This window comes from Cyprinodon tularosa, unplaced genomic scaffold (assembly GCF_016077235.1).
Source record: "Cyprinodon tularosa strain WSP-4 unplaced genomic scaffold, ASM1607723v1 ctg7, whole genome shotgun sequence".
Taxonomy (NCBI): domain Eukaryota; kingdom Metazoa; phylum Chordata; class Actinopteri; order Cyprinodontiformes; family Cyprinodontidae; genus Cyprinodon; species Cyprinodon tularosa.
The window spans coordinates 1080959-1108028 of NW_024039451.1; the positions used below are offsets into that span (position 1 = coordinate 1080959).

At 36.3% G+C, this 27070-nt stretch overlaps 1 protein-coding gene across 1 annotated transcript; it reads right to left on the bottom strand.

The window, feature by feature from the left end:
• Positions 1 to 25793, bottom strand: zgc:92275 (uncharacterized protein LOC436885 homolog). Its single transcript, XM_038268261.1, has 7 exons — positions 25218 to 25793; positions 11202 to 11390; positions 10324 to 10502; positions 6446 to 6571; positions 5945 to 6064; positions 2240 to 2416; positions 1 to 441 (listed from the first exon to the last, which is right to left on the bottom strand). Exons 1-7 carry the CDS (start codon positions 25600 to 25602, stop codon positions 280 to 282), a joined length of 1338 nt encoding a protein of 445 aa, XP_038124189.1. The 5' UTR covers positions 25603 to 25793; the 3' UTR covers positions 1 to 279.
• Positions 25794 to 27070: the final 1277 nt, after the last annotated feature.

A 27070-nucleotide genomic window follows, 5' to 3' on the forward strand; every position in this document is an offset into this window, starting at 1 on the left:
AAAACATTTATTATATTCATGAGCTACAAAAAGGTATAAGAATACGTAATGATTATTGTTAGTGGAAGGTAGTAAAAATTTACATTAAAGGGTTAAATTCACTTTATAAAGACAGCTAAATTTATTTGTTTTTAAGATTGTGGACAGATATTTTTATCCAATTAGCTGAAACAATAAGAGCATCTTTTTTTTTACTTGAAATGATTGACAGATTCCAGCATCTCCCCCCTCTTGAAGGTTTCTTCAACCCAGACGGACGAAGGACCTCCAGTGGTCGGCTCAGAAGTCCAAAGTATCTTTCTGGTACTTCAACCGTGGGCTGTTCTCGCTGTAGAACTGGTTATACCAGCGGCGGTGCCTCCGAACAGCAGAATCCTCCTTCACAAGGAGAGGCTTAGCGATGTACTTCTTGTTGTTCCAGATCATCACATCACGCTCAAACTGTGCACACAAAGAAACATAGCCGACTTTTAAGCACTGATTCAAATGAACAAATGCCATCTACTGCTTTGGGTGAAATGGGATTTGATGCTTTTTTATCATGTGTTGGAGCAGGAGTTTATTCTTAATATCATGTTTGTTATGCTGTCTCCTTGCATTAAATTATCATGACTCACCAGCAGGAGGCTTGCTGTGGGAAGTGATGTTAAATGTCACTCCACAGCAACTTTAGCAGCTGCTGAGATCTGGCATTTTACTTTCAAGTATCTGTCAAATTGTTTTAATAAGTGTCTCATGAAGAAAAAAAGGATCTTTGGTAGTAAAACTCCATCAACAACTTAATATGTTTCTTTTTGATCAAATTATTTGTTCATGAATATTAACTGCAGCTTGTAAACTGACCTTTGCCTGAAATGTTCAAGATGTTTCCTTTGATTTTTAAGCCAGTAAAAGGATTTCTGCCTTGTTCAGGCAGCTGCCAGTGTTTCTTCTCCACCAAGCTAATTATCAGGTTTAATGAGGAAGTATTTACACTTTATCTGTGACTGTTTGGTGTGAGGAGAGAGAGCAAACACCAAGGAACGAGTGGGTGATACTTGCACTCAGTGATCTCTTCAAATTAGAGTCGGTTTGAAGTACAGACATGTTGCTATGAAGAAGCAGATCAAACATTTAAATTGGAGTGGATGATGACAGGAACTGAAGACTTTTTTCTAATAACTGGAAACCTTACTTCTACTATAAAGTAAAGACTGATAATGTAAAATAACAGAGCTAAAATAAAATAGATGATCCCTTCAGATAGATGAAATATTAAATACTTGCTAAAGAGGAGAGAGTTATTTCAAAAATAACATGTTTGATTATTCAAACCACAAATAACTAAGCTTAAATAACACAATACATATTATTAGAATTAGACAACCTTTATTGTCGTTTTGTATACAGACTGTATACAAATGAAATTTCGTTTTGTACAGCTTTCATGACATTTCCATTTCTTAAAGTGCAGCGGTGATGGTGCAAAAAAAAAACAAAAACGCATAGATAATGAAGTTCAATATGGTGCAATTATGCTGTGGTTTGGTTAGAGATTAAATCTAATAAAAATGAGAACATAAGCAAAGGCAAACTGGATAATAATTTCTCCAAAATAGATATTTTCTGTGTAAATTCACAACTGATATTTAAAACCTTCACTATTTAAATCAGTAAAACATTAACAAGAAGAAACAAAATAGTTACAGTGCATTTAGTGTAGGACATGATAAATGTGCTAAATTACTACTTAAATTTTACAAACATTTATATATGCATTTATAAACTTGCAACCAGTATGATAAGTCTTGCATTTGAAAAATAAAATAGTAAGTTAAAAATTCTTCAGAAAAATGCAGCATATATTTTATTTATTTATTTATTTATTTATTTATTTATTTATTTATTTATTTATTTATTTATTTATTTATTTATTTATTATTTTATTTATCTACTTATTTCTTTCATTTTTATTTTTTTTATTATTTTTTTATTAAAAAATTTTTTTATTTTAGCATTTATTGTTGAAACACAATAAATCATATGTCTTTATTCACAACAGATTTCAGTCTTATTGAATTGCAATACAAACTGCGGATTATCAAAAATAATTTAAAATAAAATTAGACTAAAATGTCTGTGTAAAACCAGAGTTTGCAAGAATAAAAATACTTTGAGGGAATGATAAAATGGAAGTACAGATGATCACTAAATAAAAAGGGACAAAAGATGCAAGAGAAGAGAGAAAGGGAGGAGATACCTGAATGGATTCTCCTTTGAGGATGAACTTGGGCACCACGGCTGGGATGTTGGACTGATAGAACATGGTGTGAGTTACACACTGCAACAAAGGCTCCACAGGTGTCACACAGTGCATCATTATCCCCTGGCCCAGGAAACTGTGGTTGAACCTCAGAAATACCACTCCTGGACCCACCTGGAACATTTACAATTATGTCAGAAAACCCTGACCAAGGAACTAAAATAAATATTCACTGCTGGATTTTGTAATTTAAAATATGAACTGTTTTAATTAAGGGTGTAATTCATGAGAACAGAGTCATCATAAATGTACCCAATGTAATATCAAATTGTGTTAACACTGGGGAGTTTTTAATGATTGCTACTTAATTTGACTTGTTTCTGCTTTACAATGACTTTATGCAGAACCTGAAATGTAAATTTAAAGTAAGGCTTGGTTGCAGTGTGGCGCATTTGGTGCTCCTGTTTCCTTACAGAAGGAAGGTCTCTGGCTGGAATTCCCACCTGTTTTTTCTCTCTGCATGATCTACCTGTGTATCCGCGAATTGCCCCTGGCTACTCCTCCAACAGTCGACAGTGGCAATTTCTCATTGAATACAAGGAGACTAAACCTCTCCTATACATATTGTAAAATTATTAGTAAAAAATGCATGCATGGTCAAACTTCATAAATGTCGTCACTAAACTGCATTAAATATGTGCTAAAATGCATGTGATTTCATGAGTATGTTGCGCATTAATCAGCTGTTTATTCTGCTCTCAGACACAATCTCCCCTTTGCTCTGGAGCAACAGGACGCTGCCTGAAAAAAACCTGTAGCCAATAGCCTTTGCTATTGAAGTAAGCAGCGAGCAAGTAGAGCCCTGATTGGATAAAATGCCAAAAGCATAACTTCCAGTTAGGCTAAACCTCTAAGTGGGTCTATGGAGCAGGTACGACATATTCTCAGTTGTTTCACACTATTTTGTTAAGAATGTAATTCCACATGTGTAAATTCAGTTTTGGTGCCTTCAGTGTGAATCTTCAATTTTCATAGTGATGAAAATAAAGAAAACTCTTTGAATGAGAAAATAAAATAATTAAAATAGCCTGCTCTTTGTAAAGCGAAAAAAGTTGTAACATGCAACTTTAGTAAAAACGAATGAACATGGCACGGAAGCACCACTGCTATGATGCAGCACCTGAAAAGAAAACACGTTGGAGCCTTCAATGGCAGTGAAGATAGCTGATCAGCAGGATGAGTAACCATGTTTGTTTCGTTTTAAAGTGGGGAAACGTAACGTTAGTTTCTCAGGTAGCTCATCTGATGCTTTCCTTACCTTGTTAGTAGGTTACAGACAGTGATAAGGTTGGCTACTTATTTTAATTTTAATTTCATTTGAATTAGCTTAAGCAGCGTCTATATTTTCTTTATAAATAAATTAACTTGCAAATTATGAGGGCAAGGCTTTTAAAGTTTAAATCTTCTGGCAAAGATAAAGTAAAGATCCTGCAATTTATGGAAGTAAAGCCGAATAAAATCCAGCAAGATCAGTAATATGTCAATTAATTATATGCCACATTCCCATGTAAATATCTGTCTTTGGAGGATGTGTTTTTTTACCACCCCTAGTTCTCTCATTTTTATTCCAAATACAATTTATAATTTGAATCACAGGGCTATTTTTATCTCTATGGTTAAGTATTTTCTCAAGCAGCAACTTTAACTGCTATACTTTCCTGTCTTAAAAGGCACAATTCTTCTAGTCTGGAGGAGCAAATCAGTGCAGTGGTTAAGTCAAGCTTCTTTCACCTAAGACGGCTGGCAAAGATCAAACCCTTTTTAACCCACCGAGACTTGGAAACAGTGGTCCACGCCTTTATTACATCGCGGCTGGACTACTGTAATGCTCTGTATACAGGAGTCAGCCAGTCTTCCCTCTCTCGCTTGCAGCGCGTACAGAACGCTGCAGCACGACTTTTAACTGGGACAAAGAAGAGGGAACACATAACACCAATCCTGGCCTCACTTCATTGGCTCCCTGTCCATTTTAGAATTCATTTTAAAATTCTTTTATTTTCTTATAAGTCAATAAATGGCCTAGCTCCACCATACCTCTCTGAGCTACTACAGAATTACTGCCCCGCTAGGTCCCTTAGATCAGCTGATCAGCTCCTTCTAAAAGCACCTAGAGCAAAGCGGAAGCTCAGAGGGGACCGAGCATTCTCTGTGGCAGCTCCCAAACTGTGGAATGCCCTCCCCCTTTCTATCAGACAGGCCCCTACACTCAGCTCTTTTAAAACCCTTTTAAAGACCCACTTTTTCTCTCAGGCCTTTGAGTGAGACTTCGACTTTTTTTCTGCTCTTACTGGTTTTTTTTTAATCTTTGAGTTTGTTTGAGTGTGTTGTTGTGATAATTGTGTTTTATAATCTGCTCAAATGACCTGTACAGCGCTTTGATTTTAGCTTTGGCTGACTGAAAGCGCTTTATAAATAAAGTTGAGTTGAGTTGAGTTGAGTAGTCTAAAAAAACCTCATTTGTTGAAATGGGGGGGCCTATTGTTTGAACCCCTTAGGGGCTTTTAAAAACAAAAATGCCTGTCTTTTTTTGCGCCTTATGAAACAAAGTACCCTATATTTTGTGGATGTACAGCTACATTTCTCATGTAAGTTTGCGTAGTTTTAACACAAACATTTATTTTTCATATAGCACCAGAACAGTTAATGAGCAACCTGTACTTGTGTGCTTGTTTGTTCTGTCTAAAATGTTTATTTTGGAATAAAGAGGTTAATATAAAAAAAAAAATTTGTCCGATTCATCGATTAATCGGAAAAATAATCGGTCGATTCATAATCGTTAATTGTAGCCCTAATATATATATATATATATATATATATATATATATATATATATATATATATATATATATATATATATATATATATATATATATATATATAATAATAATCAAACAGTTACAATTACAATAATAACATTTTGTGATTTAAAGGATATTGTATTTGCAATATGGTTTACCTCAGTTGAGTTTTCTTTTTTGAAGTGTAGAGAGGATTTGTCTGATTGTGGTACAAATAATTTATTTAAATCAATCTTCAAAGTGTGTCCAACACAAAAAGTTTGGGAACGGCAGATCTCTCTAAATTGAGTTTGGGTTTGTCTCTGTGTTGCCTGTGAAGGACTGGCCATCAGTCCAGGATGCACCAATGGTTTATGGGCATTATACAGGGATAAACAGGTATGAAGGATGGATGGACTGTCTGGCTTGAAACAGCACCCTCTGGAGGCCTGTTTGAATGCTTACCAAATGTGCCATTCTGAGGCACATCTAGTAGGGATCAAAGGCGGTGGACACCTGCCCTCAAGGACTGGAGTTGGACTTTCCTTCCTACGACCGATGCAGAGAAACATTTCTTACTATTTCCTTTAGTTGTGCACCTGCTCTGCACCTATCTCGCTAGAAGTTGATGCCCACCCATCCTCTTGTATTTAAGGCCTCAAACCTTCAAAGCTTCCATTGGACGGTATTGTTTGGGTCATGACACCAAACAGCACAATTTTTGTTTTACTTACCAAAGACAGGACACACTTTATGCATACAAGTAAAATCTCAATTTTGCCAAATAGAGTGAGAAACTGTCTCTCAATGGCCTGGAATATTTCAGTCTGGGTTTGTACCTGCCTGTTACAAAAATATAATGTACCTGTCTGGCCACAACACGCAGATCCAGCAGAGGCAAACGGCATCCAAATAAGGTGAGTGAATGATTCACCCGCATCTGAGAGCAGTGACTGTTAGGCTCTGGTTCCGATTCCCATTCAACCTTAAAGGAAACAGAAAAAAAGATTATTAGACACAAGTTCAAATGAAATCAGGCATTACAAAGTACATTTAAAGAAGTGGAATGTTTCAAAATAATATCAATCAAGGTTCTGTAAAGATACTTAAATCTAGGCCGAAAAATAGACGAGGCAGAAAAAGTAAACAAACAGGTATATGGGCACAAAGTACACAAAGAGATAACAGTGACTGGATCCCTGGAGCCATATTTATACTGAGATAGCAAATGTGTAACTCAGCTGTTTTAGAATAATCAGAGCATGAGAGAAGATTATCCCTATGATCCAAACAGAAAAAAAATACGTTTTTTTTAAAAGAATCACAGATGAAATGTTTGAAACACAGAAAGGCGCCCCCTGCCCACCTTCCAGTCATGTCGAACAAACTCCCAGGTTTTGCTGTTGGTGTAGCGCAGATCTACTCCGCTTGGGATGCCCGGAGTATGCAGGTGATCCAGGTGGGGGATGTCTGCTCCATTTTCAGGGATTTCCTGAAGAAACAGGGAAATTTAGCTACAAGTATTTCACGTATTTCTCCAGAAAAGCTTCCTGAAGCTTTCCAAATTAAATTTATCCAACCAATCTCCATCTGGTCATTCGACTGGTTCCCCCTTAATGGAAAGATTTTCCCAGTTTAATAAATGCATTAAAACCTCCTACTCAAAAACTCCTACTTTTTTTATGGTTTGTATTCTTTATTTTGTATTTAGTGAAAGTTACGTATAAATGTAAAAAATATTTCATTTAAATAATTCAATTCAAACAGAAGTGTATGTGCAACATAGAGAGAGACGTTCAATATGTAATATATTGCACTGCAAAAAATCGAAATCTAGATAAGTAATTTTTTCTTCAAATAAGTGCATTTGTTCTTGAATTATGGAGGTAAAAGAGACATTTTGCCAATGGAACCAGACAATTTACACTTAAAATAAGAAAACACAATTGCATTGTCTTATTTCAAGTGCATATTATCTAATTATCTTATTTTAAGAATAAAATTACTCATTCCATTGGCAAACTATCTCATTTACCTACTCAAATTAAAGGAATAGTACACCTAAAACATGATTAGCCTTCATTTTCTACTCACCCCCATGCTGAACAACACTCTGGAGTACTTTTTTGATATCTCAAATGCATCTGGAGATCTGGGAGGCTTCTTGCTGTCTGCTGACATTCAAATAATGGAGGTCTATGGTGCCCGAGACAGAAAGGTCCATAAAAGTCCACAAAAAACGTGTCAATATTCCTCCATACTGCTCGTCCAATGTATTCCAAGTGTCCTGAGTGGGTAGCGTCCATAATTTACTCGAAATTAAGCCATTTAGAATGTTTTTAGAGCATAAACAGTAGTGTATAGGATTTCCTAAAAGCGCGTTCAAGAGTCTACGGAAACCGCGGCAGACCAAACCAGATGAAAGTGGCATACTTTGGACGAGCAGTATGGAGGAATATTGACACGTTTTTTTGTCACCATAGACCTCCATTATTTGAATGTCAGCAGACAGCAAGAAGCCTCCCAGATCTCCAGATGCATTTGAGATATCAAAAAAGTACTCCAGAGTGTTGTTCAGCATGGGGGTGAGTAGAAAATGAAGGCTAATCATGTTTTGGGTGTACTATTCCTTTAAGGGTGAATACACTTAATTTAGGAAATTTTAAGTTATTTCTAGATCGTTTTTGCAGTGTGTATATGAACTTGGTTTACATCTAAAAAAAAAAAAAATAGAATTCAATTTTACAGAACATCAAATTAATAAAAAGACTTTAAATACAAAAATCTTCTGGTCTGTAAAGACAAATGGAAGACTGCTGACTCAAAATTTACCAAGAAGACGGTCAATGACCAGCAGAACAATTAGCTTCTTGCTTAAGAGGCTCTATCCAACTAGATCTAATCTAAACAGAACTAGATATAACCCTAATTATCATTGCTTCATGGAATTCTATATAAACTTGGCTACAGCTCAGAAGTGATATTTGTTAGGCTCTAAAATGTCATGTGCTTTGCATTCAACCTCAACACTCCATAATTATTTTTATGGGGAAAATTTGGACTTCCAGCAACCAAAAGAAACAATAAGGAGTGAGATTAAAATATTTCAATTACAGATAAGAGGACATTGCTCAGATGAAAAGTATAGAGGAGTGAAAAAATGTTGGTTAACCACACCCTGTTACTGTCATCTTAAACAATACTGAATGTCCTTGTTTCCTAATGTATCAACATCATAAAAGTCAACCTAGAATATGACCAGGAAATTTTAAAGCATCTCAATGTGATTGTTATATGACTTAAATGATGTCATATTAAGGAGCAGCCAGTGATTAAGGCAAAGAAAAATTTCCTTTAGATAAGAAAGATAATCCCTTTAATCTCTCTCTTTATGCTTCATGCTGACAAATTTTATGGAGATACTGATTTCATTTTCCAGCAGGATTTGGTACCGTCCCACACATTCAAAGGTACCAGCACCTCTGTTCATGCTACCATTGTGTGGAGTACTGCCCTCAGCAGAGACACAGGCTCAGGGAGTCATTGTGCAATTTCTGGCTTCAAAATGGCCTTTTGTTTGTCTCTGTATTTATCTACAAATCTAGTTTTATACCCAAATAGTTCTAATAATTACACTAATATATTTGTCATGTTTGATCTTTTTGTCTATCTATAACTGTTTCTGTAAAAGGTTTTAAGTTGAAGGAGATTATCTTTGTTCTTTGAGTTTATTTATTCAATTGAGTAGGGCTGAAGCACTAATCGGATTAATTGCTGGTGAAGATTCTCAGTCATCCCAGTCTAATAACAAAAGTCTACAAACTTGGAAACCATGTCCCGTGGATTGTTTTTTTTTTTTTTTACTTTTTTTGGGAATAACTAATCAGATTTATCGTGATTTATCGATTATTGAAATAATACCCAACCAGTTTAGTAATTGATTAATTTTCAACTGGAGTGTAGAGACTCTAAAACACGCCTTTAGCTGACAGAGCACCTCACCTTGAGCAGCGATTATACCAAGAGTGTAAAAAAAATGTAAACATTTCGCATAAAAATTTTTTTGTCTGTCAATAAGCTCTATCTAGAACTCCCCAAGTGGAAAAGTTTGAGATTCACCTGGTTTAATTTTGCAAAAAGTCGTCTTTAAGAAATCTTTTACTATCCGACTATTAATCAAAAGAACAAGAAACAGATTAATCGATTAGCAAAATAATCATTAGTTGCAGCCCTAGGCTTAAGAAAATAAACTGAATTAAAAGAATCTAGAATAATTAATAATATGACGAAACCACATTCAGATTTCACAAAGACCTCTGGCTTACAATGAACACATAATATAAAGACAGATTAAAGACTTTGCATAGATATACAATGCTCTCGGAAAAAAAAAAGATAAAATATAATTATTATTATTAATTATAATCATCAGAAACGAATAAGAATAAAGACTGTAGGAAGACAAACCTTAATTACTTTTAAAAGATATATAAAAAGCAACACTGTTAGCAGAAAAAGATGATAAACACAGAATCAGGTATGTAGTGAGTACATAAATTAGAGCATCAGACCAGTCAGAATAGGTTGATGCTCTGTTTGACATTCAGTCTGGCTGTTTGTGTGTGTCTATGTAACCCTGTCTGTCTGTCCGTCTGCGTGGAGCCCAAACCGAGTACTGAAAAGATAAATTACAAAATTGCTTAATTTCCATTTGGTTTACACAAATGACTACAGATTTGCCTCAGTCTTAAGAAAGATGATCCTCACATCCCTAATTACAGTTTAATTGACTCCCTGTAGAGGGGTCGATAAAATAAATTCTGCTATATTTCTTTTCTTTCTCTCTTAACTTGTCATTTTTTAACCAAAGGGAGACAGTGTAATCAGAGCAAACAGTTTTACAGCCAGAAATGTTTGCTTTGCCCTCAATTGGCCTAAAAAGACCCAGATGGATGCAGATGATATTTGTATTACACGGGCTCTATGCGTCAGCAGATAGTGTGAGTTAGCATTTCGTGCAATGGGTAATGAGAAAAGTAGAGCAGAAAAGGAAAATATCAAGACCTGAGGAATAATCTATGAGAGCAAACAATATGTAAAGGTGATCATTGAAAGTCCTTTAGAAATCCTGGAAAAATTCTGATCAGGAACACTAAGAAAAAATGACAAGAAAGTCTAACTGCCTGTAAGTTAAAGTAAAATTAATTAATGAGTCAAAAGTTTTGTGCAGAATTGTAAACCTGCCTGAATATGAGCATTTATAAAGTGCTCAGTTCTCCCTCTGTAGACCCACTGGCCATTAGTGATCTCCTCCTGCTCCGGAATGCTCCACTGTGGTTCTAATCCATCGCAGTGAAACCAAATCAGGACCTGTCGGTTTACCTCACAGCTGGGCCAGCGGCGCACTTGGGCAAACTCTGGAACTGAGAGCCACATTTATTTCTTTTTATAATACGAATACGAATTAAAAAGACAGTTTTAAAATTTCCCAGACTAAAGAAAGACCAAACAACAGAAAGGAAGGAGGATCCAAGGAAGGAATGATGCAACAAAACGAGGCGTTAGATAAAGAAAAAGAAAAAGGGACACAATCAAAGGCAGATTGGTTATAAATGTATTTATTCAACAACATGAACCAATGCAGAGCAAACTATATCAACTAAGGTTTAGAAGAACAAAACCAGGAGTGCAGGAACTCATAAATGCAATAATAAATATTATCAAATTAGAAAAAATTATATGTTATAAGCTAAGAAAGGACAAGGTAAATAAGGAAGGGTGAACAGCTCCATGGAAGGAAGGAAGGAAGGAAGGAAGGAAGGAAGGAAGGAAGGAAGGAAGGAAGGAAGGAAGGAAGGAAGGAAGGAAGGAAGGAAGAAAGAAAGAAAATAACAAAAAAGAGGCGAAAGAAACAAGAATCAACACTAGCATAAATAAGGACGTGAGAGATACAGGAGGAAGGAGATAGAGAAGCAAACACTAGATCATTCTGAACATGGAAAAGAGATTAAAGTCTAAAAATATCAACTCCCAGTCTTTTTCTAGACTGTTCTTGAACCCTATCTTTTATGGTCTGGTTTTTGTTTCCTTTACCTTTATTTAAGATAATCTAGTGCTCGTACCTTTCTCTGCATAAGGAATCTTCTCACATTTGCCATCAGTTCCCCGGTACTGCCAGCCATGAAAAGGGCATTCGATGCAGTTTCCCAGCACACGTCCCCCCACAGCCAGATTGGCACCCAGGTGGGGGCAGTATGCGTCAAGCACATAGGCTATCCCATCATGGCCCCGAAACACCGCCAGCTGTTGACCTAACAAGTAAACAAAGGAGAGACAAACAGGGCATGAAATCAGCTGCAGAAATTCTTTTATGTCACAATATTAAAATGAGCATTATTACATCATAATACTTAGAGTAATAGGAAGCAGAACATTGCACTAAACAAAGCAGCAACTATCAGTTCATGGCATTGCTATTTCTCTAAACAGAAAAGTGTGAGCTTCAAAATTATTCAGCAAAGGAAAACACATTTTCTGTCTTGCACATGGTTATTTAATTTGATATCCCTCTTTACTTTGTAAAATGCTAAATCCTGGTTAAGCAAATGCTTTAGTAGAAAATTCCTATGACTGTCTCTTTTTGTTACAACTCTAATGCTTCTTATGATAGGGATGAATAAGCAAATAAAAACGTCTCAGTTCGACAGTATTTATCATGCTAATCAGGACTGCATGGTAACTTGACATTTAACAGGGAGAAATGTCAGAGAGCGGGAGGATTGAGCTGCAAACAAATCTTGTTTGATGCGTAAGTTCTGGGTTAAACAGGCAGGACCCCGGACGTTTGTTTTGACCGCCTTTAAAAATATTTTAAAGGTCTTAAAAAATAATTTATCCCATATTGCGACGATTCACCTCGCTGCAGTCTGTAGTCTGACAACTAGATGTCGCTGAAAATTACACAGTGGCTTTAAAAAAGCAAGAAGTAATAATAATGCATAGGGCATGATCTTAAAAATTACAAATAAAGGGAGCTAAATTGCAATTGTATAAATTGTTTGCATGTGCATTTCTTTATTTTTTGTATGTTTCATAAGATAGTGTGTTGCCAGTGATCTACAAAAATTGTCGTGCAAATGTGGATGTAAAAACCGGTGTGATTCTCCCCATAAATATGAGCATACTGCATGTTCTACAGGCAGGCTGTACGTGAAAGATAGGGTTCTAAGTCACATAGTTGGGGGTAATAATGGTAATTATTTAAAAAAGAAAAATAGTAATACTAGTTAATAATTATATTGCACCTTAATTAGTCTATCTCTATGTCTTATGATGAAAAGTTAAAAAAAGGATAAAAGTTACATATAATAAAGAAATAAAAACATGAGAGAGTTTTCTTTGTTTGTTGATTATGCCCCCTTCGCCATAAAACTTAACTCATATGTTGATGAGAGAGGGCAAACCGCTTAAATGTGTTGTGGGTTTTTGTATTTATCAAAGGGGTGGAGATCAGCACTTTGTAAAACAGAGAAAGATTGATCTTTTTCTTGGCAAATTTATTCAAAGGAATTAAGCATTTTAAGGCTCTTACACTTGAAAAAGACAAACGCCCTGAATGAGGTTATGCATACACATTTGTACATCACAGAAGAAGAAAAAAGAGAAAATAGAAATGCATTCCAGAAGCAGCAAAGCTCCATCTTATTCCAGTTTGATCCTGTTCTCAGTCTAGCATTCTTCTTAGCTGACCTTGATGCAGAGCTAGACCACAAATCCTCTCAGATTCCAACTCTTTAGAGACCATCAGTAAAGAAAGATTTATAGAGAATGCTAAAAAAGGACAATATTCCTGCCCCCAGTTTAAGTCAAACTGTGGATAATGCAAAAGTAACCAAAACAGGGAAAAGTTAACATAGATTAATATTTTACATCACAAAGGGAATATTACTTCCATTCTGGGTGACTATTGAGAATTATTTTGGTGAAATCTGGAGCAAATATCCAACATTTATGTCCTTTAAAGATTTAAAATCAATAAAAAAAAGCCATGATGTTGACGTTACAGCAAAATATTACACCTCATCCTATTATAGCAGGTAACTATGAGTTCCTTACCACTTATCCCTTGATATATGCACTATTCAAACTACAGTAGGTTTGCTTTACAAAAAACAAACATACAAATGTTTATTAGCATGCTAGGTAAAATGCGAAGATAGCAAACAGAGTGAGAGTAGCCTAAGATGAACCTTTTAGATTGCAAAAAACTCTAGGTCGGTTTGGTGGAGAAAAACAAAATAAATATGTGGAAGAGCATCTTGTACTGTTTGCCACAGTGAAGGATCTATGATGATTTGGGCCTGTTTCAAGACATATGGCCAAATAGAAACAGAAATGACTCCAGTTCACCTAAAATAAAACTTGTTCCTTGGTGAAAAACCTTCAATCTAGCTCAGAAGGAACCAGCAGGATGAACTGAGGAGGAGAATGACTTAAAGATATTCAAATTAAAATTATATATTTCTCTACTGTTAAGTCTGTGATTACACATCTGTAATAACACCTTTTGTTGTGACCTTTCCTTTTTCTTTGAGGGCAGCTGGACAGAAATAGCCAATGAGAGAGCTCTTTCAGTGTCTTTCCTGGGTGTCATAGGCAGATAATAAACACTACTCAAGAATCATCCAAATGCCCAGTGACACAGCACCGTGCCGCTGCCAAAAGCATTTGTAGGGCAGAACTCGAGCCCATCACAATCTGTTACGACAGCATCATGGAAAATATGCACTACAAGCAGAATCTGATATATGGTGAAATGGAATGACTGCAGGAAACGGATGAGAGGGAGACACAGAAGGAATTCCCAGCTGGCATCAGCAAAATACGAGTAAGAAAAGTAACAGAGTCTGCAGGGAAAACCTGTCTTGCAAACATCTAAAGAGGTAGCACAAATGATTGTTTTTATAGAAAAATATAAATAACTAATGTAGGAATTAGGGGAGTGTTGGCTTAGTTTATTAGAGCAGTGCTCTGAGAAGGTTGCAAGTACCCAGTTCAATCCCCACAGCCTTCACTCTGGGTTCTTGAGCAAAACCATTAACCACTGATTGCTCCACGGGCGCCACACAATGGCAGCCCACTGCTCCCTAAGGCGAAGGGTCAAATGCAGAGAGTGAATTTGCCCATTTTGGGACAAAAAAGGGATTTAAATTACACTACAATAAGCATGGCAGACAAAAATGCATGTTTTTCCCTCAAGTTTATATCTCTGAATGTGTAGCACATTTATGTTGGAACTCTAAACATTTGCACATCCCTTCTGACCTGTAACATCTAAAGCTGCATACATGGTGTCTGTCAATTAATTTAGATGTATAATACATAGAGTAATACAGCGATATATGCTGATGGTGCAATTTCAAATGTAATCTTTAAATATTCTATACATTAAATAACTCAAATGAAGGCTTTAGAAAAAATGCTATATTAGTTAAAAAAACAACAACTAATAAACAAATTGAAAAATGCAAAAGGTATTTTTTTTAGTTACATAAAAGATTAGGTTTTTTGAAGGGAGCATATCATGAGAAGTGTCAAGTTGTTTGTTTTGTTCGAGTTCACCCGTGTCAACACTTAGCTTACTATTTCTTTGAGTGGTTCAGGTTTTAAGTGGAAAATTACACAATGGGCCTGATATTTAAAGCATGCAAATAAAGAGCAGTAAATTGCGTTGGCAAAACAAAATTGTGGGGTATCAGTGGAGGTGTTGAGTGTGACCTACAAACACTACAGATGTAAACTGATCCAGTTCTGCCCTAATAAGAAATCTACATGGGCTACAGGCAGTTTAAAAGTTGTGATGAACCTTTATAGGGGTGTTCAACCTAAATAATTACATGAGCACACTGAAAGAATATCCTGGACGACAACAAAGCAGTTTTGAAGGCCTCGCTGGTCTCAGTTAAAGCAGATCTTTATAACTTTTATCTACTGGAGGCGCTAGACTTGAAATCCCCAGGTTTAGCACAGCTGGAGGAGACCAGCAACATTTCTTTGTTCGACAGTCTTCATCCATGTTTCGAAATATGACAGGAGAAAACTTTGAACCCGTAGATTTAGAAGTTATGGAGTTACAAGTAAAGACAAGGCTAAATTCACTCCTCAAGAATAAATCCTACATCAGAGGTCAGCCATTAAAGAGCACTAATATGCGACAAGTGCTGCACATGAAGTCGAAAAATCATTTAATTTGTCTCAAGTTAAGTTAATACTTGGGTCAAAATGAATGCAATTCTGCTTTAAAGTAAAAAAGACACTAATAAGAAGGAAACTAGGATCCAAGCTCAGAAAATAGTTAAAGGATCCACAAAATGTTGTTCATATTCTGTGGAATAGAGAAAAAAAAGTGGAACATTTTGGGTGTGAACACCTAAACGTACATATTTTACTAAAATGCAGGACCTGGAACACATTCTATAATAGGGAACCATACATTCTGCAGAGAATATTGGGACACCAGACTGTAACCTTTTGCAGCAGGCAAACTGAAGGCATTTAGATTCCCTAATCAGAGTCTTAACTAAAATCCAATATCATGCTTTCACATCAGTCTAGCTGTTCAATCTCTAAAATCCACCAGTATGGCTCAGTTAGGCATTTTGGCAGCGGACAGGACAAAAACCCAACCATAGCGACATAACAGCATTGTGAGGCATAGTAGATCAGGTACAGGCATGTTTTATTTTAACCATATTAGTTTTAATGAAGAATCATGTGGGGTTTTTTTTTTATGAAACTGTATCGCCAACAGCCTCGGCCAGGACACCCTATAAACAATATCTCATTACGATTCAGGTAGGATCTATTATCTTTCTATTTGATCTTGATAATCCTGGCGATTTGAATTGCTCAAGGGAGCAATTTTTTTTTCATATTTGTTTTTCCATATGTGGCAAAGTTACTTAAATATTTCTTCTCCCTTAATAAACAAAATTACCGTAATCATTTGTACAGGCTAATATAGCAAATCCACATAAAACAGTCTAGTAATAGCAAATTACTAGTGCTTTCATCTGCAGACATGATAAGCTCAGTGAAAGTAGGTCGCACTGTTGGACGGGCAGCATTTTTCAGTGACAGAAACCCTGATCATAATCAGTTTGTTTATGTGATGTGGATGACATGATAGGACAGACATGAAAGCTTCACATCCTCTTTGAAATCCCTTTTAGATAAAAACTCCAAAGTAATGATGATGATGATCAAACAGCCCCCCTGCAGATTGTGAAAAGAATAACATGAAACACTAATCTTATTAAACCAGAGATGCATATATAGAGAGAATACAGAATGGATCATATTCATTATTTTGGTGGCTGCACATCAAGCAGGAAAGAATGGCTTCTACGGCCCTGATTTACTAAGATCCCAGATAAGGAGAAAAAAAACTGTATGTGCAAATAAATTGTTGCAGGTAATATTAATGGCCGTGTTCCAGGTGAGCAACTAAAATCACATGCTTAATGAATAGCAGGTGCAACAGTTTTGCAGACAGCCGTATTTAATGGTCATAAGTTAAGTTTTCTTTAAATCAATTAATACAAAAAAAACCCGAATACATCAAAAATACATCCAGGATGATGCAGAAGAGAAGTGTTAATATAACTTCACAGATATAGTGTATAAATAACTGTTTTTGACGGGTCCATCAATATTTACATTTTACTAGAAAAATGTCAACACGAAGCAATGCTGCTCAGGCTTTGCTGGATCGCAGTAGCTCCATGATAGAGCTCAAAATGGTTTCTTCTCAGACTCAAACAGACCAAACAAGCAAAATGGGGGTGAGCGTCATTTAAGCTTTTGAACGTTGTTGCAGACTTAAAGATGCAAAGCAGTTCAGAGGCTGTTTCCCTTCTAGACATGCAAGTTCAATTTTTGGTCATGCCCTGCCTACAGGCCAGGAAAGGTTAAACTTGTAGCTACCTCCTTTAAATGCATAGCAGAAGATTTTTCGCGGCTTTTTGAAAAGACCTGCAATTTAAAAAATACATGCACATGCACAACCCTTTACCCGCTCCAGAAAGGGAATGCCTATTAAACACGTGTGAGAGCATACAACAGCGTGCATGAGCCAATTTCTCCTCGTGCACGCTCTGTTTAAAAGTTACTGTTTGCATCATTGACACAAGCTTACTTTCCAAAAGAAGATTTGCAATTTTTCCACTATGTCAGACAAACCCCCGCTAAATAAAAATGGGGATGAGCACATAGGACCGCCTCCATAAACATATCACCAGAATGATTGACAATTATGAGGACCACTTATTTTGATGATCCACCCAGAAAAAGAACATACTTAACTATACCTTAAAGTGAGAAATCTGTGCACGGTTTTGCTGAAGGAAATATGAATTCTGAAATTTTGGAATTGGGGTTAATAATAATGATAATAATAAATATGACAACATTTATACAATTATGAATCTTATTTAGAAACGTATCAAAAACAACAGTAACAGTAAAGCAACAGCACAAACATTTAAAAATGAGAAAGTAATAAAATCTCAGGTTCCATAATCTTCCATAAATTCAAGTAAGCAAACTAAATGTATTGTGTCTATTTAAATAATTTAACAGATGCAATGACCTACATAACTTCTAAAAGCTTTCTAAGAATTTTTTTTTTTTTTGCCAACCCTCTATAAAGACCACCTTTTTGGAATGCAGCAGATTCGCCTGCATAAGGAAAGAGTTTCTGCAGCTTCTCCAAAGTTACCTTAGGTGGCTGAACTGAGGTTTATATAGGAGTATCTGGAAAAACACAATGCAAATCTATGCTATACTTTTTAAAGCATTTCTTTGCAGTAACTACACCCAGTAGACTAGAGTTAATTTTTGACTAGTTAATCCAAGAGGATTTTTTTTATTATCATTTAATAAACTTGTTGCTTTCACTTGTTGCCACACCTCTTCATTTTATAAGTAACCACAACGGCTCTAATCTCCATGCCACCTTATGGATAAACAAGCAGGTCAAAGGTTTTAAAAGGAAATTAAAGCTTTGTTCTTACAGAAAGCATTACCAGGCATCCCTAAACAAACCCTTTAACTCAAACAAGACTCAACCAAAAGCATATAAATCCGTGTATCATTCGTTCTTTCTATTTTCAATTGCCAATCAAAAAACAAAAAATCAAAAATTGACTGGTTATTTTGTTTTTTATCGTTAAACCAAAAACGAAAAAAGGATTGGTTTTTCATATTTCAATTCTAAGCTCAGATCAAGAATACGAAATGGAAAAACGGACAGCAACGCAGAATTTGATTTTAATATTTAATCGGTACAGTTTACATGACCCGGAAGTTTGGTGGAGCGTTAGCTAAAAAAAACAATTGGCTTACTCCCACCACGTTCGATCAAACTGCACCAGATAAGGCAGTCGGACCTATCAGCCATGGACAGTTACGTTTTATTTCGAGGATCCAAGCGTGTGACTCTTGAGGAGGACATGACAACGGAGAAAATTTGCAGGATTTTCCAGGTATAACTTTTTTCTTGAAACTTTTCTGTGCACTGTACTTTTAACTAGCAACAACAAACAGCTTCTCGATCAACATAGTGTGTGGTTCTAGCGTCGCCATGGTAGCCACTTCATTACCCCAACTGCTGCGCAAAGAGCTATTTCCGGGTCACGTAAACTGTACCGATTAAATATTAAAAACAAATTCTGCGTTGCTGTCCGTTTTTCCATTTCGTATTCTTGATCTGAGCTTAGAATTGATATATGAAAAACAAATCCTTTTTTCGTTTTTGGTTTAACCATAAAAAACAAATAACAAAATAACCAGTCAATTTTTTATTTTTTGTTTTTTGATTGGCAATTGAAAATAGAAAGAACGAATGATACACGGATTCATATACCATCTAAATCCGTGTATCATTCGTTCTTTCTATTTTCAATTGCCAATCAAAAAACAAAAAATAGACTGGTTATTTTGTTATTTGTTTTTTATGGTTAAACCAAAAACGAAAAAAGGATTTGTTTTTCATATATCAATTCTAAGCTCAGATCAAGAATACGAAATTGAAAAACGGACAGCAACGCAGAATTTGTTTTTAATATTTAATCGGTACAGTTTACGTGACCCGGAAATAGCTCTTTGCACAGCAGTTGGGGTAATGAAGTGGCTACCATGGCGACGCTAGAACCACACACTATGTTGATCGAGAAGCTGTTTGTTGTTGCTAGTTAAAAGTACAGTGCACAGAAAAGTTTCAAGAAAAAAGTTATACCTGGAAAATCCTGCAAATTTTCTCCGTTGTCATGTCCTCCTCAAGAGTCACACGCTTGGATCCTCGAAATAAAACGTAACTGTCCATGGCTGATAGGTCCGACTGCCTTATCTGGTGCAGTTTGATCGAACGTGGTGGGAGTAAGCCAATTGTTTTTTTAGCTAACGCTCCACCAAACTTCCGGGTCATGTAAACTGTACCGATTAAATATTAAAATCAAATTCTGCGTTGCTGTCCGTTTTTCCATTTCGTATTCTTGATCTGAGCTTAGAATTGAAATATGAAAAACAAATCCTTTTTTCGTTTTTGGTTTAACCATAAAGAACAAAAAACAAAATAACCAGTCAATTTTTTATTTTTTGTTTTTTGATTGACAATTGAAAATAGAAAGAACGAATGATACACGGATTGCGTTGCTGTCCGTTTTTCCATTTCGTATTCTTGATCTGAGCTTAGAATTGAAATATGAAAAACCAATCCTTTTTTCGTTTTTGGTTTAACGATAAAAAACAAAAAACAAAATAACCAGTCAATTTTTGATTTTTTTTTTTTGATAAAAAATTGACTGGTTATTTTGTTTTTTGTTTTTTATGGTTAAACCAAAAACGAAAAAAGGATTTGTTTTTCATATATCAATTCTAAGCTCAGATCTAGAATACGAAATGGAAAAACGGACAGCAACGCAGAGTTTGATTTTAATATTTAATCGGTACAGTTTACGTGACCCGGAAGTTTGGTGGAGCAATTGGCTTACCCCCATAGATATCCATAATAAAGGCTTTATTATGGATATCTATGCTTACCCCCACCACGTTCGATCAAGCTGCACCAGATAAGGCAGTCGGACCTATCAGCCATGGACAGTTACGGTCGAGGATCCAAGCGTGTGACTCTTAAGGAGGAGGACATGACAACGGAGAAAATCAGCAGGATTTTCCAGGTATAACTTTTTTCTTGAAACTTTTCTGTGCACTGTACTTTTAACTAGCAACAACAAACAGCGTTCTAGCGTCGCCATGGTAGCCACTTCATCACCCCACTGCCTCGCAAAGAGCTATTTCCGGGTCACGTAAACTGTACCGATTAAATATTAAAATCAAATTCTGCGTTTTTCCATTTCGTATTCTTGATCTGAGCTTAGAATTGATATATGAAAAACAAATCCTTTTTTCGTTTTTGGTTTAACCATAAAAAACAAAAAACAAAATAACCAGTCAATTTTTTATTTTTTGTTTTTTGATTGACAATTGAAAATAGAAAGAACGAATGATACACGGATTCTGTCCGTTTTTCCATTTCGTATTCTTGATCTGAGCTTAGAATTGAAATATGAAAAACCAATCCTTTTTTCGTTTTTGGTTTAACGATAAAAAACAAAAAACAAAATAACCAGTCAATTTTTGATTTTTTGTTTTTTGATTGACAATTGAAAATAGAAAGAACGAATGATACACGGATTCATCTATCACGTGGATGAATCTCTGTAAGGGTCATGCCTCTTGTATCTTGGCACCAGCTCAAACAGAAGGAGGAAAGCAAATAAAAGCCAAATGCAACATTCAGTGTTGAGGAAAATGTGTCTTTTGAAATACCCAGTTCAGTATCCAACAAGCTGAAACTAAGCAACAGCTCTAACACGAAACAAGTGTTAGAGCTGTTGCTTTTGGCCAACTTCCAGCAGGAAAATTAGATATTTTTAAAACCTTTTAATGATTTTTGCCTTAGCTCATCAATAAATGTCTACAGTTGCATAATGAATGTTTCACAGTGCCAAGTCAGGGTGCTTCAGGGCAGAGGTGTGCTACTAAAGTGGTATAAATTCCAACTCCGTTTTTTAGTGTCACCACGACCCTGTAATTATTAAGTTAATAAATTAAAAGAGCACACTTAAACTGGCAGTGTTGAAAGAATATAATAATGGGGCAATGAGAGGTAAACAAGATTTTTATATTATCTAAGCAGTCATAAGGACGACTGCTGACTCGTCAGCTGTCCAGCAAAGTCATCTACACCTGTTTTAAAGAGGAGTGACAGTGTGCAGACTTTAAGCTCCTTAAAGCTATATTTACACCTTATTCATGGAAAATTGACTGGAAGGAAAAACTGTCATTAAAGACAATGCATTAGTAACAATGATAAAATCTGCCGTTACAGGAATGTGAAGCAAAGCCTGTTGAATAGAACCTTGCACTGATACATGTAAACGGATCAGGACCATGTAATAGGAGCAGCATGTGCAGATTATATACACACTTTTTAGTTGGAATTGAGTCCTGTATTTAAAAAAATGAAACATGCAAAGTAGGGGTGGAACGGTTCACAAAATCCACGGTTCAGTTCGGTTCGCGGTTTCGTGGTCACGGTTTTCGGTTCTGTTCGGTATATGTTTATTGTTACACCGAAAAAAAAAAATTTACCAAAAAATTATAACAAATTAATGAAAAAATAAAAATGTATGAAATTAATGGAAAAAAAAATTTATGAATTGTAATTATTTTTATTGATCCGCGGAAACCCTGGATCATTTCCGCATGTTTTGCTGCTTTGAATTTAATTATCTCGCGCATGCCCTCTACGATCTCCAAGCAACTCAGAGCGGAGCGGACGGGAGCCACAGTGGAGGCTGTAGGCTTTGCTTTGTGCAGGCGGTCTGGAGCGCAGCGGGGCGGAGCGCTGACGGAGTATGTGGGAATTCGGGGTTAGCATGACATGTTGGTCATGTTGCTGTTAGCATGAACAAAACGTGTGGCACAATGCTTGCACACTGTTGCACTTTTATCCACAACTTTCTTTCCGCCATCATCGTAGGTCACTCTAAATGCAAAGTGGTCCCATACAGCAGACCTATAAAGTGCTGCTGGCGCGTCTTCCAACTCCTGTTCTTTCCCACTCGCCAGTCCGTAACAATTCTCCGCAACAACTGATTTTTTTCTGCTACAACCGGCTAAGCTGCTTCGCTTCTTCTTCTTCTTGTTTACTACTGGTGGTTGGCTTTGGTCGCAGAACCGCCACCTTCTGCTCTGGAGTGTAGACGCTTCGCCTATAAGAAAAAGGAGCCGCGCATGAACCGAACGCAACACACGCGAACCGAACCAAGACAGTCGAACCGAACGGTTCGGATGGTTTTCATAAACCGTTCCATCCCTAATGCAAAGGAATTTTTGTGTTTTATGAACTTTCAGACATTATCAGAATCAACAAATAAATATCACTGTGTTTAATGAAGGTAAAGGAAATTAACATTCTTTATGTCAAACTACTAAAATAAATAAACTTTCAGTCATATTTTTATTTACTGATAAGCCCCAGTAGACTCTGAATTTGATGTGTACACTGTAGAATGTAACATTCGCTTCAATAATTTCACCATTCAGGGATCATTTTCTAATAAAAGACTCCAAGGTTCTATATCAGGCTTTTCTACAACTTCAAAGTCAACTGTAGGCATGGGTATGTTAAAAGTATTTCCTTTGGCACTAAAAGGTATTCATAACATAAAAATATGACTTAGACATTAGCTTTAAAAAAAATAAATAAACAATTGCTGTCACTGGACAGATTAGGTGTTAAAAGAGCCACCTTGTTAAAACTTTGAGCAGAAATGATCTGCCTCACAGCAACGCTGGATAACCAGAGAAAGTTAGGCATATTGTTGCTAATGATTATTATAGAATCTCATTCATAATTAAATTATTGTTTTTGCATGATACAGATCCCATTAAGCAAGCTGCGCTCATTTCGTGTCAGCTTTTTTTAATGTTAAATGAGTGCTGTAAAGTGCTGTATAAAAATCCTTGATAAGTAAAAATATTTAAGTTGAGTCTGTGCATAAGAGAATTTGAAAGTAGTGGGGACTAAATGTTTTCTTGGTGTGATCAGACAACACTATGAGCTAGATTGATGTTACAATTATTGGCATCTATTTAATGTTAATTTGTGGAGATTACCTGAAGGGGTAGAATATAATGACTTGTTTATTACAAGAAGTGAGGAGCAACGCTTCTTCACCGAGTATCCTTTGCCATGTGTTCATTCACTTTTAAATGGCAATTAATTCTGTTTTCAAACTGCAAGATTATTTTAATGACAAAATATTGAAAAATGAAGGGCCATTTGGGATCTAAAAACAATGCTCCTTGCAAATATATAAGTTCTCTAAAAAAAAGCTTACATCGCTAACAGGTTATGCAATTATGAAGTTAATTGAGTTGTGCGATGTCAAGGTGCACAACTTGCACATACTTAAGTTTTTTAAGGAAAAAAAGGAAAAAATGAGGGAACAATTTTGCATAATTTTTCATGTAAACTCAAATTAATGCATTTAATAGTTTGGAGTTACCTACATAAACCAACCTATTAAGGTTGTCCCCCATCCTTCCCTTTGGTTTACACAAAATTTTAACAACTCCCCCAATACCCCATTCAACACCAACTTTTCAAAAGTTAAACAAAGAAAAGTTAACTGCAATACATTAAATAATATTATAAAATAAGCTACAGTCATTTTTACATTTTTATTTGAAGCTTACCTGTTTGTTTAACTGTGTGACAAAATCCAATATTGCTATTAAACCATTTAGAAACACACAAACAAACTAACAAATAAACCTCTCACATTTTTACCACGCAAATCAAAGGAAAGACTAGATATTCATAAAGTGCTCACTAATAAATCTAGACAGATATTTATACATGTACGTTGTCTAAATTGGTTATGGTTCTAAATAATATGCACATTGAATAGGTTAGGCAGTGCATTTGTATTGCTTAATTTATAGAATTTATTTATAGACTACTTAATAATTGTATAGACACAAAACGTTCCCTTCCTCTCCATAAAGCACAAAACCCAATTCTTAAGAGTGTGAATTCTGTTTATTTCTTTTTTAACTTTTGTGTTTTTATGTAAATAGTTAATTTATGTCTCCCTTTGTGATGTAATTGTTATTTAAATTATGTTGTCAGCTTATTTTGAATCTACTAAAAGCAAGTAAGTTAGAACATTGCACCTGAGAATATCACCGCTGTCACCCTCTGTTTTGGAGGTGAATTCCTTATTCTATGGGTTTTAAAATATGTTTTATTAGGAACACAACTGAGTGTTTAGAAGTGGCCATGGCAACCCCTTGCCCTCCTTCTATATCCGCCCCTGGTGAGGACCTGCGAAAATGTCCCCACTTTCTAAAAATGTCCAGAGGTTAAAAACTGAAACTGGTCCTCACTCTTATTCTAAAACTGGAGCAAACAAACAAACACACAGGTTTGTATTTCTATTTATATTAAGACTTTGGCTTACATTAATTGTAGTTATTGCATTTATGCCTAACCCTGACATTAACCCCAGCCATTATCAGTATTTTCCAAACCTTAACCTAAAGTGAATTCACATCATAACCAGTAAATTGACTCCCAAACATAACAATGAGGGGACACCATCTATGGTCCCCACAAGGCCTGTTGGTCCTCGGAAAGTTAGTAAATACTGTATACCAAAAACTTGTCTAATTAGGTAAAAATAAACAAATACAGACACACATACACACTTTGGGGATCACTGACATATTATGTGTGTATGTGTGAAGTGGGGGCCAACATGGCTTGTGCCTAGGGGCCATATCTCCTTACTGTAAGTCAGTTCATGTTTAAAGCTTTTAAAATCAGAAACAGAGTGAGGAACATTGAACAGCACAGACAAACCTTCTGAGTTGCTTTTCATTATGAACCTATGCGAAATGATTGTTATGATTTTTTTTTCCAATATTTTTTTGTCATTAATTTAAAAAATATAAAAAATAAAAAGGGGGGGGGTGGGGTGACCGCGGCCTTAAAGCTTGTGCCATACCTAGAATATATACATTTTTGACTTCTCCCCTGGCCAGCATGTGGGAGTCCAGAACCCGGTACCAGCCGTTGGGGTAAACCGGGGGAAGCTCTCCGACTCTCCTTCTGCTGCGCGCCTCGTTCGCAGCCTGCGCCTTGGTGCGCCCGTCCTCAGCGATGTATCCCACCTCATCCGGGGTCCGGAGCAGTTCCAGGGGGCAGAAGAGCAGTCGGTACAGCCAGCCTAAGGCGAGGACTGTGGCTCCGGCAGCGATGCAGAGAGCGATCCGCTCTGCTGCGCCACGCAGCCACGGAAACTCCCACTCCAGGTGGAAAGCACCTGGGTCAAGAGTCAGGAGGACGGCTCCAAGTCCCAGTCCCACAGCCAGAGCTGCGTTAGTGGACATGCTGCTGTTGTTGCTCTGGGGCCTCGGTCTCCACAGACTGTTACTCCCCTGCTTGGATTCAGCAGATTTAGATTACACGCGTGGACGCATATGAAGAGTATGTGTGAGCCACACCTGAAGCTGTAAAAGAGTTTTGGGAAGGAGGGTCTTCCACAGGCTGTTGCTGCAACCCAGCAGCAGCGCAGTGTTTGAATTAAAGGCCGACAACCAGGAATAAAGTTGGCCAGAAGGTGTCACCGTGTTTCTCCCTGCACTGAGGTGTCACACTTTGTGCAGGAAAGATATATGTAGCTGAAATAAAACAGTGAAAAGCAATTTATTTTGTTTCTACATGAAGTTTGAGTCAGAATGAACAGATTATGTCCAATATTAATTATGATTACCACTCATATTTGCTAAATGCCAGAATAATGACATAAATCAGATAAAATATAATTAAATCCTCCTTAAATTTGTAAAAAAAAATTGTTTTATAAAAAAATAAATTAAAATAAATTTAAAAAGATTTTAAAAAAATGGTGCATGGTAAAATCTTTTTTTTTTTTTTTTTCTTAAACAATCTCTGTGTTTGCTTGAAGTTGGGCCCATACCTATAGACAGACCTGGTGTACTGGGCCAGGGTTCAAATTCTCAGAGAACACCAAGAATAAAAGTAGCTTCTTGTCATTTAATTCCAAGAAAAATAAGCAAAAAAAAATATTCTTAGAAAATCTACTCAAAAAAGGCCTCAGGGCTTAAGATAGCTCCTAAAGTGAACAATAATGAGGAGTAATGAAGAGGACTGTTAGTCAGTATCGTAAAATGTAAAATATGTGGCTGATCCAGAACCTAAAGAGTCTATGCAGTGAGCACATTATTCTAAAATAATGAGACAACATTGAGATAAGATAAACTTCATCTCCACATCAGGAAAGTAGATATTTTCAAAGGGTTAAAGTTTCACCTCTAGTAACTACGGTTTATGTATGGGGACAGAAAATAAATATTAATCAAGTAAAATGATGAAAAATATGTTAATACTTAAAGGTATTGTGGATAATTTTTTAGAAGACCTGCCCTCTTCACTTAAAAAAAAATGCGCGTCATGCAAGAACATGCACAAGCCAATTTCCCCTCATGCACGCCCTGTTTAAAATGTGCTGTTCTCATAGCTTATTGTGTCCACATACAGCAGGGATTATATAGTGTTCATTGCGAACTCAGTTAATTGACCATTCGGACAGATGATCACTGCTTTTTGCTCTGTTGGTAACACTCCTCCTCCACTGCGCCGTGCCTGTGCCATTTTTGTTATTAGCCCTCCATAGCGACAGCCTATGGCGACAGAGGGCTGATGTGACAGCAAATCCCAGAACGCTTTGCAAGGAGAGCTCTCTGCAAGGTGGTGAGCCTCATCAGAGACGACAACGACCGGGACTACATAGACGAAGTGGAGCAGCTGGTGGACTGGTGCACAAATAACAGACTG